General features: G+C 38.3%; 1 gene segment (V, D, J or C); it reads left to right on the top strand.

Moving 5' to 3' along the window:
• The first annotated feature begins 3,168 nt into the window (after positions 1-3,168).
• On the top strand, positions 3,169-3,752 carry LOC114688837. The segment is given in 2 exon segments: positions 3,169-3,253; positions 3,415-3,752. Coding segments are annotated over 2 exon segments (372 nt in total).
• Positions 3,753-13,385: the final 9,633 nt, after the last annotated feature.

Here is a 13,385-nt window from a genome sequence, read left to right as displayed (position 1 = left end):
TACACTTTCTGTCTTGTTATGTGACCCACAGTTGGTAAGTAGAATAGAAAACATGACATGACTGTTGATTTGACAAAGAATCTAGCAAAAGTACTCCCTCAGAAATGAGACTTATCAAGAGAAACAGTTTGAAGACCAATATCCATGACACTGTGTGAGAATGGTTAAAAATAAGCAATGTATTTAAATCAAAGTAAAGAGGAACTAGAGTGATGAATCAGTGGTTGAGAGTACTTCCTGATCTTGCAGAGGACACATGTTGGTTGATAGAACTCACATGGTGCCTCAGAACATTCTGCTCCAGGTATACCAACACCCTCTTCTTGCCTACAAAGGTCTTTGACCAACACTTGTTACACATGAGTACATGTAGGCACCCATAAAGTCAAAATTATGAAATCTTTAAAAATTAACAGTCCTAAAGGGAGTAAGTTGCCTTCATGATAAACTAGAGTGGAGGACATGGTGTCACAAGGCTTTAATTCCAGCATTCAGGAGGCAGTGTCTCAGTGGTTAAGAGCATTGACTGTTTTTCCAGAGATCCTGGGTTCAATTCCCAGCACACACATGATAGCCCAAACCTGTCTGTAACTCCAAGGCCAGGCCCTCTGATACAAACCCCCAGACAAACACATAGGCAAAACACCAGTGCATGTAAAAATAATAATAAATTATATATTTTTAAAAAGAAGACAATTTATTTTAAAAAAAGACATGAAAACAAAAATTGGAGAGGAAATTCTTTAACCAGCTAGCTTAAAAGAACTGTAAGAATATTAGAGGAAGCCTTCATGAGCGGGATGGCATAAGAGGTGACACCCAAGGAAAAGAGACTTCACAGATTCAGGAATCCCTGCTTCTAACTTCCAAGATCCAGGACTACAAGAATTCACCATCATGCCAAGTTCATGCAATGCTGGGACTGTAATCCAGGGTTCTTTTTACATAGTAGGCAAGAAGCCCATGATTAGGCTTCCTCCCTGCATAATATTTTGTTACTTCTTGATAGCAAAAATTGGACTGCTTATGTATCTGTTTCTGCACATATGTAAGTATGATGGCCCATGGATAATTCTTTATAATTCTGCTGATTGTTTACAGGAAGAATCTGTCCCAGATTTGCTTGATTAGGAATTGTGCATTATAAGATTGACTTCACTATAGATTCCCCTCAGGTGTGGGGAAGGTACAGCATGCACAAAAACTGAATTTCACCACCTTTCTTGACATGGAATGTGGATAACAATAAATTCAGTTCTGCTGGTATGTAGAGAACAAATACACTCCATATAATCACTGTGTGGGTGAATGTTCTGTGTCGTGGTTATATGAGATGCAGCAAAGAAGGTGAAATCAGTATGTGGATGGGGTGAGTCTTAAGAATAGACAACGGAAAGGGAAAATAATAAATGTGATTGTATTTTTGCGAAAGTGCCATAGGCCACCTAAAATTACAATTTCAGGGGCTGGTTGGAAAGATGGCTCAGCAGTTAAGAGCACTTTTTTTCCTTGCAGAGGAATGAGGCTTAATTCCCAATATCCATACCGTGTTTGAAACCATTCCAGTTCCAGGAGGTATGTCTCGCTCTTTTGACTTCTGTGGGAAACAGACATAAGGGTGTTATACATGCAGCAAAACGGTCATATACACAAGAAACTAATATTTAAAACCTTAATTGTAATTTCGATTCTCCATAAAGGATTATAGACAACTGAGTAAACCTGGGAGCAGGAGAGGTGCTCCTCCCCAAGACACAGCACACCAATCGATTGCCCATGGCTGCGGGGCCTTTACCCACCAACTCCACAGTTCCTCTGAGTTTTCTTGAGTGTGAGCAGCAGGAAATATTAGACAGAAGGATTTAGATTGTGGAGATAAAGAGATAGAAAATAAAGGATAGCCTCGAGAGGGCCTGGAACCTATTCCAATGGGCCCTGACAGTCTCTGCCTCGTGGGTATTTATAGAGACACCAAGCGGTGGAGTAAAAGACCTTCCCCACAGCACAGCCAAGTGAAGACCATCTCAGACACCTGCACTCAGGCCCATGGTCCTAATCATCCTCTCTATGGGGACCTGCTGTGTAAAAAGCCACGAGGAACCTGAAAACGGGTTCCCAAATGTGATCCAATGATTAGCCCTGAAAACACACATACAAGTTTGAACTCACTCACAGAGAGCCAGAGAGAGCTCTGCCTCTGAAGTGTTAGGATTAAGGGTGTGTGCCACCACTGTCTGGCTTCTATGTCTAATCTAGTGGCTGGCTCTGTCTTCTGATCCTCAGGCAAGGTTTATTGGGGATATACACTATATCACCAAAATTACCTATGGTGGGATACCTTGCTTAGCCTTAATGCAGGGGATATGGGCTTGATCCTGCCTCCACTGAATGTACCAGCCATTGATGAATCCCCAAAGGGTAAGCCCTTTTAGAGGAGGGGATGGGGGGATTGGGTGGGAAAGAGAGGCCTGGGGGGAGCTGGAAGAGAGGTGAGATGAGAATGGAATCTGTGGTTGGTATGTAAATGAATAAAAAATTCTTAAGTAAAACAAACAAACAAAAAAGCCAAAAAAAAAACCAAAACAAAAAAGTTTCATTATATTCATTAACAGTTTATATTTAAGAATATTCATGTATACACAAGTATAGATATGCATACAATAAAAAAGTAAAGAAAAAAATAGGCCATGAATTTGAAGGAGCATGAAGATGGGTATTGAGAGTATTTAAAGGGAGGAAAGGAAGGGAGAAATGTCTTAATTAAAATAAAATCTCACAAATAAACAGAAAAAAGAAGTAGCTGCATGGTCTCAATAACATCTATAGGTACCTATGAAAGGACCCTGTAAGGATTTATGTACTTTCTAGAATTGTACCATATCTGACAGTACCTGTCACAGTGGTAATCATATCAAGGAAATTCTACATTGAACATGACAGATATCAAAATAAAGTGCAACACTTAGAGTGTTTGTTGTTCTTTGTTGTCAAAAGAGGAGCATATTCCCTACAAAAGCCTGTACTGCCTTTCTGATCTGAGACACAAGAGGACCATAGGCCTATAATAAGTAACTGACTTAGCCAATTCTATATCTTTGCTCAGCTGTTTCTGATTTGCATGTGCCCTGAGCACGCCTGCTCCCCTTCTTCATAGTCAGGTCACCCCCTGTGCTGGAGTCAGCTTCACACAGTCACAGCACAGACATGAGGGCCACCACACAGCTCCTGGTGTTGCAGCTGCTCTGCCTTATAGGTAAAGAATTTTAATTTCTATATTTATAAATAATAAATAAAATTACTAATAGCATTGGAAATTTATCCACCTAAGTATGGTCAGTACTTCATTGTCTCTGTGAAAGTCTTTTATAATAGAATTAACTGTATACAAATTTATTCTCAATTTTCCAATCACAGGTGTCAGATGTGACATCCAGATGACACAGTCTCCATCCTCCCTGTCTGCGTCTCTGGGAGAAAGTGTCACCATCACATGCCGAGCAAGTGAGGACATTTACAGTGGTTTAGCATGGTATCAGCAGAATCCAGGGAATTCTCCTAAGCTCCTGATCTATGGTGCAAACAGCTTGGAAGATGGGGTCCCATCAAGGTTCAGTGGCAGTGGATCTGGAACACAGTATTCTCTCAAGATCAGCAGCCTACAGCCTGAAGATGTAGCAATTTATTACTGTCAACAGTATAGTGATTATCCTCCCACAGTGATACAAGTCATAACATAAACCCCCAGGAAAACAGAAGTATGTGGCCTGGCTGCCCCAGATGTCCCTCTGGTGAGGCAGCCACTGAAACTGTTTCTCAGATGTTGCATTATTTTTAACATAGCTCATGATGAGTTTTTTTTTTTAATTTGTTAGAAAAGACTAACCAGTCCTCTTTGTACTCTAACTACCATTCTTCTACTTCATCTTCAGCACTACAGTGTACAAAGTCTTTTCTAGATTAACAGAGCACCCAGCCATTCACTGTGATGAGTCTGAGTTGTGTCTCCAGTTGGGACTCATACAGAAGAATCAACTTTTCTCTGGACATTCAAGCACATGGTCTTTATGTACAGAAAATAAACTTACAAATGACAGGGTTGAAAAGGCAGGGGATCATTATTGAGAGAAGCTGACAGCAGAAAGGATTTCTGAATTTCTCATAAAATCTAGAGCTCCAGTGTCAGAAAAGGGAAGGCAGTTTAGCTATAATCCTCTGCTGTGCCTTGAAATTCCATCAGTGGGTGTTGATGTTTTCAGCTCTGTACAGCACTCCACATAGTATTTTTTCTGGTTCCTATTTCCACTGATCTGTTTACAAGAATCAAATAATATTGAACCACCCTCATATGATTTTAATCCACTGTATAAAGTGGAATAAAGAGTTGTGTACATGAAATCATAGAAAGAAATGGAGTGTCTTAAATATGCTTACAGAAGGAACTAAATGAAACAACAACATTGATTTGTACTTCATTCTCTCTCTCTCTCTCTCCCTCCCTCTCCGTCCCTCCTTTCTCTCTCTCACTTTCTCTCAGAAATATCATCTACCATATATGAGTAAATATATTTTCCATCTCTTTGTGATGTCCCATTCATCTACCTGTCTATCTTTGTACCTACAGTTCAGACAGACTTAATTACTGTAGATTTATATAAAAAAGAATAAACAAGTCAGAAAAATATAATACCACATTTTATGATTTTCTTAGTTATTCTTGCCTTTTAATTTCTATATAAGTTCTAGGCTGAGTTTATCAACTTTTGAAACTCCACGACTATTCATTGCATTACATGAGGAAGTCCAGCTCCTACCTGTGGAAGATTTCTTGGAAGGAGGAGAGAGGAATGAGGAAATATTAGATAGAAATATAGGCATAGAAAAAGGGTAGAGACACAGGCCAGGTTTGGGAGGGCCCTGAATCAATATCCAGCCACCTTGAGATTTATTCTAATGAGCCTTTTATGCATTGCCAAGGGGAGAGGCAAAAGACCTTCCCCCTTCAAGATCAAAGCACAACATACCTAAAGTGTCGACCCATCAAACCACCTGGTAACCATGCCCCTGGCAAAAACATCCTATTATGCAGCCCTACTGCATAGAGCAAGTGCAGATTCTCTGTCTTGAATAAGGCCTCTGTGGACACCCACAGTATTTTTGAGATCACATGCCAATTTGAGAAAATGCACATTTATGTATTTCATTGGGATGGAAAGAATGTCCACTGGTTAAGAGGAATTGTTGCATTTGAAGAGGATCTTGGTTTGATTCTCAGCATCCACATGGTGACCCACAGCTATCTTTAACCTCAGTGCCAGGGGATCCAGCACCCTCCTCTAGCCTCTGAGGGCACCAGACATGCAACTGTGTACTTATATACATGCAAACAAAACACTCATGCATTTAAAAGTATTGTTAAAGTGATTCATGTTATGAATACATGTATATTCTCTGTTCATTTTTATGTTCTTTCATGTATAGGACCTATTCTAATGTCCTCAGTGTATGTGGTATTTTTTCTTTTTCTTTATTCTTCTCTTATACAATACATCCTGACTACATCCTCCTCTCCCTCCACTCCTCTGAGAAGTCCTGAATCTCTCTTCTCTCTCCCTCAGATTCATTACTCATCCATTTCCTTTCAGAAAAGAGCAGAACTCCCAGGGATATCAACCAAATAGCACCTAACGAGATGAAATAAGACTAGGCACAAACCTTACTTTCAAGGCTATATGGCAACCTAAGAGGAGGAAGATGGTCCCAAAGTCAGGAAAAAGAGTCAGAGACACTCCCACTCTCGTTAGGAGTCCCACAAAAACCCCGAGCTAAACAACCACAACATATTTGCAGAGAACCTAGCAAAAACTCATGCAGGCTCCATGATTGCTGCTTCAGTCTCTGTGAGCTCCTATGGGCCCTGCTGAGTTGATTCTGTGGGCTGTGTTCTCTGAGTATACTTGAACACACTGGTACCTACTTTCACTCTTTCCTTCTTCAGTGGGGATCCCCAAGTTATACCTAATGTTTGGCTGTAAGTCTCTGAATTTATTCCCATCTGGGGCTGTAGTAATTCTCCCTGATGACAATTGGGCTAGGCACTAATTTATTAGTATAGTAGAGTAGCATTAGGAGTCATTTCATTGATTTTTTTTTCAGTTCTGTTTAGTTCTACCTTAGGCCTCTGGCCCATCCAGCTTCCAATTCCTGATCATCACACAGTGTAAGACCTTGACTTGTAAAGCACGCCATTGAATTTTCTAGTAGGACTATCATATGTGATGTTTCTACCTCTGTATGAATTTTGTTCTGAGCTCTTGAGCTGCCTCTGTCATTTTCACCAGCTTTAAGTTTGTGTTTTCTTGATCATCATTATTCTCATTAATATCTTTCTTCTTGACTTCAGTGAGATTTGTTACTGAACTTTAGTGTGTGTTTGTCTCTCTCTGTGTGTGTGTGTGTGTTGTGTGTGTGTGTATCTGTGTGCACAAGATTGCAAGTCATAGAACAACTAGCAATAGTTTGTTCTTTCCTTTTCTGCCACATGGGTACTAGGGTTTCAACACAGTTCATCAGGTTTGGTTGCATGCACTTTGACCTACTGAACCTTGTAGACCCTTATTGTGACTTTACGATGTCTCTCTTAAGTTTATGAGCCTTTTACTTAGACATTAGCCTTATGCCCTGGTCATTGTGTATTGAATATTTACTTCAGACTGAAACTTGGATAATATCAATCTTATAGTAATTTTAGATCTTCTCAGTGAGGGGACCTACTCACAAATGTCTATCCCTGCAAATAAATCAACCTTAAAAAAGGCAGTAACTATAACACAATAAAATAGAGATACAAGCTCCTAGACTCTTGACTAATTGACATCCAGCAAGATCTCCAGGTCTCAGACAAACTATGTAGGAGTGGTTTATGCACATCTCATTCCACAGTTAGCTGGGTGAGGCAGGTGATCCTGAAATCCTATTTCCATCAGGGAAAAAAGAAAATCTTCCCAGGTCTCCCATTCCTAATAAAACTCTTTCCTAAATAAAAATTATCAGTTCTCACACCTGATTCTCCCTCTTCTGACAACTGTTGTAGTCATTGTTCCTGAGCTGATGTTGGTTTGCATCCTAAATGTTTTCAAATTTAGAGCATATTGAAGGCCAAGAGTGAAAAAGTCATACTGATAACCTTGAATAAAGTCTTTGGGCATGACACACACTTGTAGGCCTCAAAGATTCTCCTTGACTATCTATAAAGCATTTTCCTCTAGAGTCATTGGTTCTTTTATAAGTCAATATCATTGACTTTGTTTTTAGTGTCAGCATGAAATACATCGAGGAATCTACGTATTAAGAAAGACTTAACATGTGTATTAATATTGCCTGTGTGGAGTATAAGGAGTCCTTAAAACTTTACCCAAATTCAGACAGCTGAGATTCCCAGCAGTACAGAGAAATAATGGATCCTGAGAGGTGTGCAACAGATTCCAAATGGGAAGTTAAGTTGCAAATAACATCAGGATTTTTTTGTCCCCTGGAACTACCATTAAAAGATAAGCTGAGATAGCTAAGTAATTCAAATATATCTGCTATTAAAGAGGACTGGATTGTCATAATCAATAATCAATAACTGGATTATGAAAGGACATATTCAAAGAATGGAAAGTTGTTATTATTAATATCCAGCTTCTTATCTAAAAGCTAGGCCATCCCTCTGTAATGAACAGCATGTATCCATACCAAGGCTGTGTGGTAGAAATCTATTTTGTAATCAGCATATTTTTAATGTTGTCTTCCAATCATAGAAGCTTTGATTATTCATAGACACCCTTCAAAATTTGGGTCCTGTTATAAGTTTACCAAGAAGTAAACAATAATGACTTTCTGCAGTAAACACTTCAAGTAAAGATATATGGACAATAGGGTTTGCTGTGTGACTTAGTACATCACACTACAGAGTCCATCATAAGATTCCCCTGACACTTCTTTCTTTTCTTTTTTTTTCTCTTAAATTTTATCTGGGGGAGTGCTGCAATGGCAGAGGGCAGATAATCAAGGATGGAAAATGAATGGGATCAAGAGGCATGATGTGAAAGAAACAAAGAATGAATAAAAAGAAAGTTAAAAAAATAGTTGCTCATTAACTTCCACCTGAGGTTCCAGCCATTCCTTCTCTTTGACCTCACAAACTGCAACTATTCACTTCACAGACAGATGCGGTAGGTACAGTATATAAAACATTGACTGGCATAAGTATTTGGATAGTTAATGCAGCTGTGGGTCTCATCAGTGATTCACCCATACTAGAGTAAGTAACCCCTCAGCCATGGTCCTGTAAGTCAGCAGTTCTCAACCTGTGTGGTGCAACCACTTTGGGAGGGTCAAGTTACCCTTTTCCAAGGTCAGCTGAGACCATTCTGCATATCATATTTTTACATTAACATTTTATAACAGCAGCAAAATTTCAGTTTTGAAGTAGCAACAAAATTTATAGTTGAGGTTTACTACAACATGAGGAACTATACTAAAGAAATGCAGCATTATGAGGGTTGAGAACCTCACAAGTGTAAGCAATTCCTATAAACCCATTAACACACCCACCCAGACATGGATAGTATTGGTTCTTTGCTCTTTGTGAATTTCCTGTCTGGGATGAATAGATATTTTTGTGTATCTTTCCAGAGAAATTCAACAGAAAGTCTTCCAAGTACAATTAGGCATTGCTAGTCTCAATATTGAGGAAAAACACACCAATACTTCAGAATGTGTGAGTGTGTTTGAACACAGGGTATTTACAGAGATTATTTAAAGAGTCTCAATATTGGAGAGACAATTATTTAAATATATTGTTTAGAAGAGTCTCAGTATTAGTGAAGTATAACAGAGGATTCAAGATATTATCCACATTATTCTCTTGTGAGTTCTCTTACCTTGGCTTATAGAACATCTTCCTATGTCTTCAATGTTCATTCCTATTATGTGTCTGCTTACTAAATTTATGTTAATGGCACTAATGATATTTGGTTTTGGAATCACCAAATTTAACTTAACAGAATAATCTCATTAAATACCCTCTGTTCAAACACATTCAAATTCTGAAGTACTTGTGTATTTATTCTCAACGGCAGTTACAATATTTCAGGTGACTCAATCACTTTAAGATGTTCACTTTGGTTCTTGGTTAAGATAGTATCTGCCAGCTGGGTAGTGGAGGTGCATGCCTTTAATTCCAGCACTCAGGAAGCAGAGGCCGTTGGATCTCTGTGAGTTCCAGGTCACCCCGGTCTACAGAGTGAGTTTCAGGACAGTCATATTTACCAAAATTCTCAGTTGCCAAGTTACTTTTCTCCTTTATGCAAATGAGAATTTATGAAAAAAAATCTCTGATACTTTCTTTAATTTCTATTTACTATTTAAAATATTAGTCTATGTCAAAGATACCTATTTTTCTCTAATAAGTATACTATGCTAATTATTGTGTTTTACAAAGTCTCCTGGTCTGAACAATAGATATCTCATGAAATTGGATTCAATTTATGGTCATCTAATCCTGTTATGCTTACAGAATTTCTTAGTTGAAAATTCTAGATTCAGAAGTGATATTTCCCCAAAGAATAATAATTTCTCTTAAATTTGTGGGATTTAGAATTTTTGGCTTCTTTGAGTTAGTAAGCTAATCTATGCTATAAAAAGTCATTGATCTATACATCTTTTTGCACATAAATCCACAGGGAGATAAATATTCATATTTCTATCTAAAATTATGTGAGTTTAAATGTTACATATTTATAATGCCATTTCTAAACTTCATTTAGATAATTTATTTCATCTCTCTTTACATTAAATACTATGGCCCTTATTTTCATTAATTCATTTATTTATTTGGTCAATCCCATGCTTAAATCCTACACCATTTGTTATCATCTCCTATATCTTCTTTGGAAACATCTTCCTATCTACATGTACAGGCTTCCACTATGATTTCTCTTTTGTGGCATGCCTCAGGCAGAGCTAGAGTAACTCAGAATCAGGGAAAATACCTATGTTAATGGTCTCCTTGTCCCACTTCTGTTGACCTGACAGTCTGAATCCACAGTAACAATACTACCTACTATGGAAGGAGTAACTCTGAATTCCATTGTGGCTGTAACTTCCTGTGATGCTGTGAAGAGTCTCCATTTTCCTTCCAGCATATTTCTCTATTCAGACTCATTAGGCTCCACTGGTCTATCCAGACCCATTGAGAACCATGCTTTCTAGAATATAGAAACAATATGATTGTGATAAAAATATCCAAGTTTAGAGAACATTGTAGATTCAAAGGCATAAATGAGTACATGTTAAGGAAAGGGCTTCCACATATGAAGACAATCACTCGCTTTAACTCTAGATGTAGAACAGGAGCAACAATCTGCATCTTCTAGGAATACTAGTCAGAGATACAAATGAAGTATTTAGCAGAGACTGAGAGGAGGCCATTTTCTCACACTGGAAGAGGGGATATCTCAACTCTGTCTGCTCATGATGAATGATATGAAGCAAAAAATTCCTAAACAGTAAGTAAGGCAGATGGCTTAGCTGAAGAGTACAGATGAGTGATGGCAGAGCCTGTTATTTATTATAAATCCCAACTCTGGTGGTTCTGGTTTATATAGTTCATCTTCTCACCAACTATGTCATGAAATGGAGGAAAAGAAAGACACTTTGATATCAGTAGCACATAAAAGCATCAAAGGAGTGTATGAGGTTCATTTCTTTAACTTCTGGGAATACATTCCATGTCCCACCTGAAACAGTAGCATAGTAAGCATGTATTACAACTGAAATTAATCATGTTACAATAGTATGTTTTCAAAGTATAATATTGATGCTGTCCATTTGCCCCAACACATGCATTGTCAATAATTTGCACATTCCTTATCTACCATAGGACAGCTGGTGACACAGGTCCTTGCTGACTTACTGAGATGAATCAGCCTGGAAGTTATGTCCAGATTAATCAAATTCTTTATGATTTGCACATGCCAGAGCACAATCTATTGATCTGAATGCTACTTAATAAGCTGTTCAAAACCAGTTCAGATATCAGTGTTACTGGGGAAAAAACTAAAGAATGATGACTCCTGCTAATCTCCTGGGTTCATTCTGGGGCTCCTGTTGGTCTTGCTCTCAGGTAAGGAAGGAAGACATCATTGTGCCACTTAGCACACAGTAACAAATGCTGACTCATTTTTCTGGTAATTCTTCCTGTACCATAATTTACAGATTATATGTTTCTGACCTCAGGTGGACAAGGGCCATCTAGCTGACTCAAATCACATCATCTCTGTCTGCATCACCAGGAAACACCATCAACTATTGGGCCAGTTAAAGGATTAGCAACTATTTAAACTAGTACCAGCCAAAACCCGGAAGAGCTCCTCAGTACCTAATATATTATACCACCTACTTTGCAAATGGAGTCGATAGAAGTTCAGTGGTAGTGAATCTGGGATATATTTCTTCAGAAGCCTGGAGTCTGAAGATTTTGCAGCTGATTGTTGTTAAAAGTATATTGGACTTCCTCCAAGGATGATATTATCATAATGAAAACTCAAAAGGAAGCAAACATTTCTGGTTGGAGTACCCAGTCATTTCTCAGTGTCTATCCATCTGCTGATAGTAATTTTTTTAAATTAACCCAGGATTCAAGGATATTTTGAGATTTTAATAGAAGTAGCCATGCAATATTTTTTTCTTGTGGTAATGTGTAGATGTAACCAAACGTCATATTAAAATAAGAAACACAGAACCAATGTAAAAGATAAAAGCCGAGAGGTCAGAGCTCAGAGCTAAAATCTTACCTCCTGCAGTGCTCCTAGCTTCCTGGAAGGAGAGCTGCTTCCTGTGTGTCTGCCTTTAAATAGTCTTTCCGTTCTGCCTTCTCATTGGTTGTAAACCCAAACACATGACTGCCTCATCACTGCCTGTAACTACCGCCCTCCAGGTCTTAAAGGCATATGTCTCCAATGCTGGCTTTATCCCTGAACACACAGAGCTCTTCTACCAAGTGCTTGGATTAAAGGCGTGCACACCGCCCCTCCGACCCCACCACCTCTGCCGCCGCCGCCGCCGCCGCCGCCACCACCACCACGCTCTTGTTATGGCTCTAATAGCTCTGACCCCTGGGCAACTTTATTTATTAACATACAATGAAAATCACATTTCAGTACAAATAAAATACCACCATAGTAATGTTCTCTGCATTAGCAACAAAAATTTAAATCATTGCCATGCTATTTAATTAGAGACAGAGGTTATAATATCCCAGGCATCAGGCTTGCATCATCAATTGGGTTCTTATAGCAGAAAATAAAAACAAAAAAGGACTATAACAACTTATAGTCTATACTTCAGCCATTAACAGGCCTATATAAGGTGGTTGCAGCTGGTCAGGAAGATCGGTGCAGGATCTTGGAGATATGCTACTGAGACCTGTCTAGGTGGTGCTGGGTTGCTCAGCTGATGCTCTTATCTGCTGCAACACAATAATGGTTAATCTGCAGTCCTTATTTATATCTATTTCTCTCTCTGTAATTGGTCAGTATTACATTCTGTTGCATTCTCTTATTCTAACTCTTAAATATCATGGTTGCATTCTTAATTGGGGAATTTTATAAGAAACCATGCAAGATTAAGGGTTATTACTTAACATTAATCCAGACATCAACATTAGCATCTGTGTGACAAGAAGCTTCATACAAAGCTATCTGAATTCCTGAAAATTGGGAACAGGAGTATATTTGTGTATTAAGGAAAAGGAGAGGTTTTAAAGATTGTTGTGTATATCATTCCTCATTTTTTGTTCACTGTGTGCCTTAATGATGATATGCAATATGTTGATAATTATGTCTACTGTCATCCCCCTCAACATCACTAACTTTACTGGAATTATCCTTCTGAGATAATCATTTTCTAATACAGCTTCAGCAATCATGGACTCTATTAAAAGACTTGGAAGTCAAGAGCAGAAAATTTAATATGTGGAAGTATCTGCATATAGAAGCATGAACTGGTAGCATGGTAAGTACTAGAAAATTATGAGGAATATGTTATAGGGAGTCAAGTACAGACTCAGAATAGTCAAGTACAAACCAGAATAGCAGCACTGGGTTTGTTGGACATGCCTCAGGGCAACAGACATGGAGGCTCTCTACCTTAGGTTATCTGTCTAAATGAGCCCCAGAGAATCCCAATCTCTAGTATTTACTTTCTTGAAATAACAGATATCTTTTATTAATCAATTTTGCATTATCATAACTGAAATAAATGATTTTTTAAAAGAGTTTTTTAAAAGAAAATACTTATTTGAATCATGTTATTAGAGGTTTAAAATCCATCACACTCTGGAA

The sequence above is a fragment of the Peromyscus leucopus genome, chromosome 3 (genome assembly GCF_004664715.2).
Source record: "Peromyscus leucopus breed LL Stock chromosome 3, UCI_PerLeu_2.1, whole genome shotgun sequence".
Classification (NCBI taxonomy): Eukaryota; Metazoa; Chordata; class Mammalia; order Rodentia; family Cricetidae; genus Peromyscus; species Peromyscus leucopus.
The sequence above is the reverse complement of the archived record's forward strand: the minus strand, read 5'-3'. Positions and strand labels throughout refer to the sequence as shown.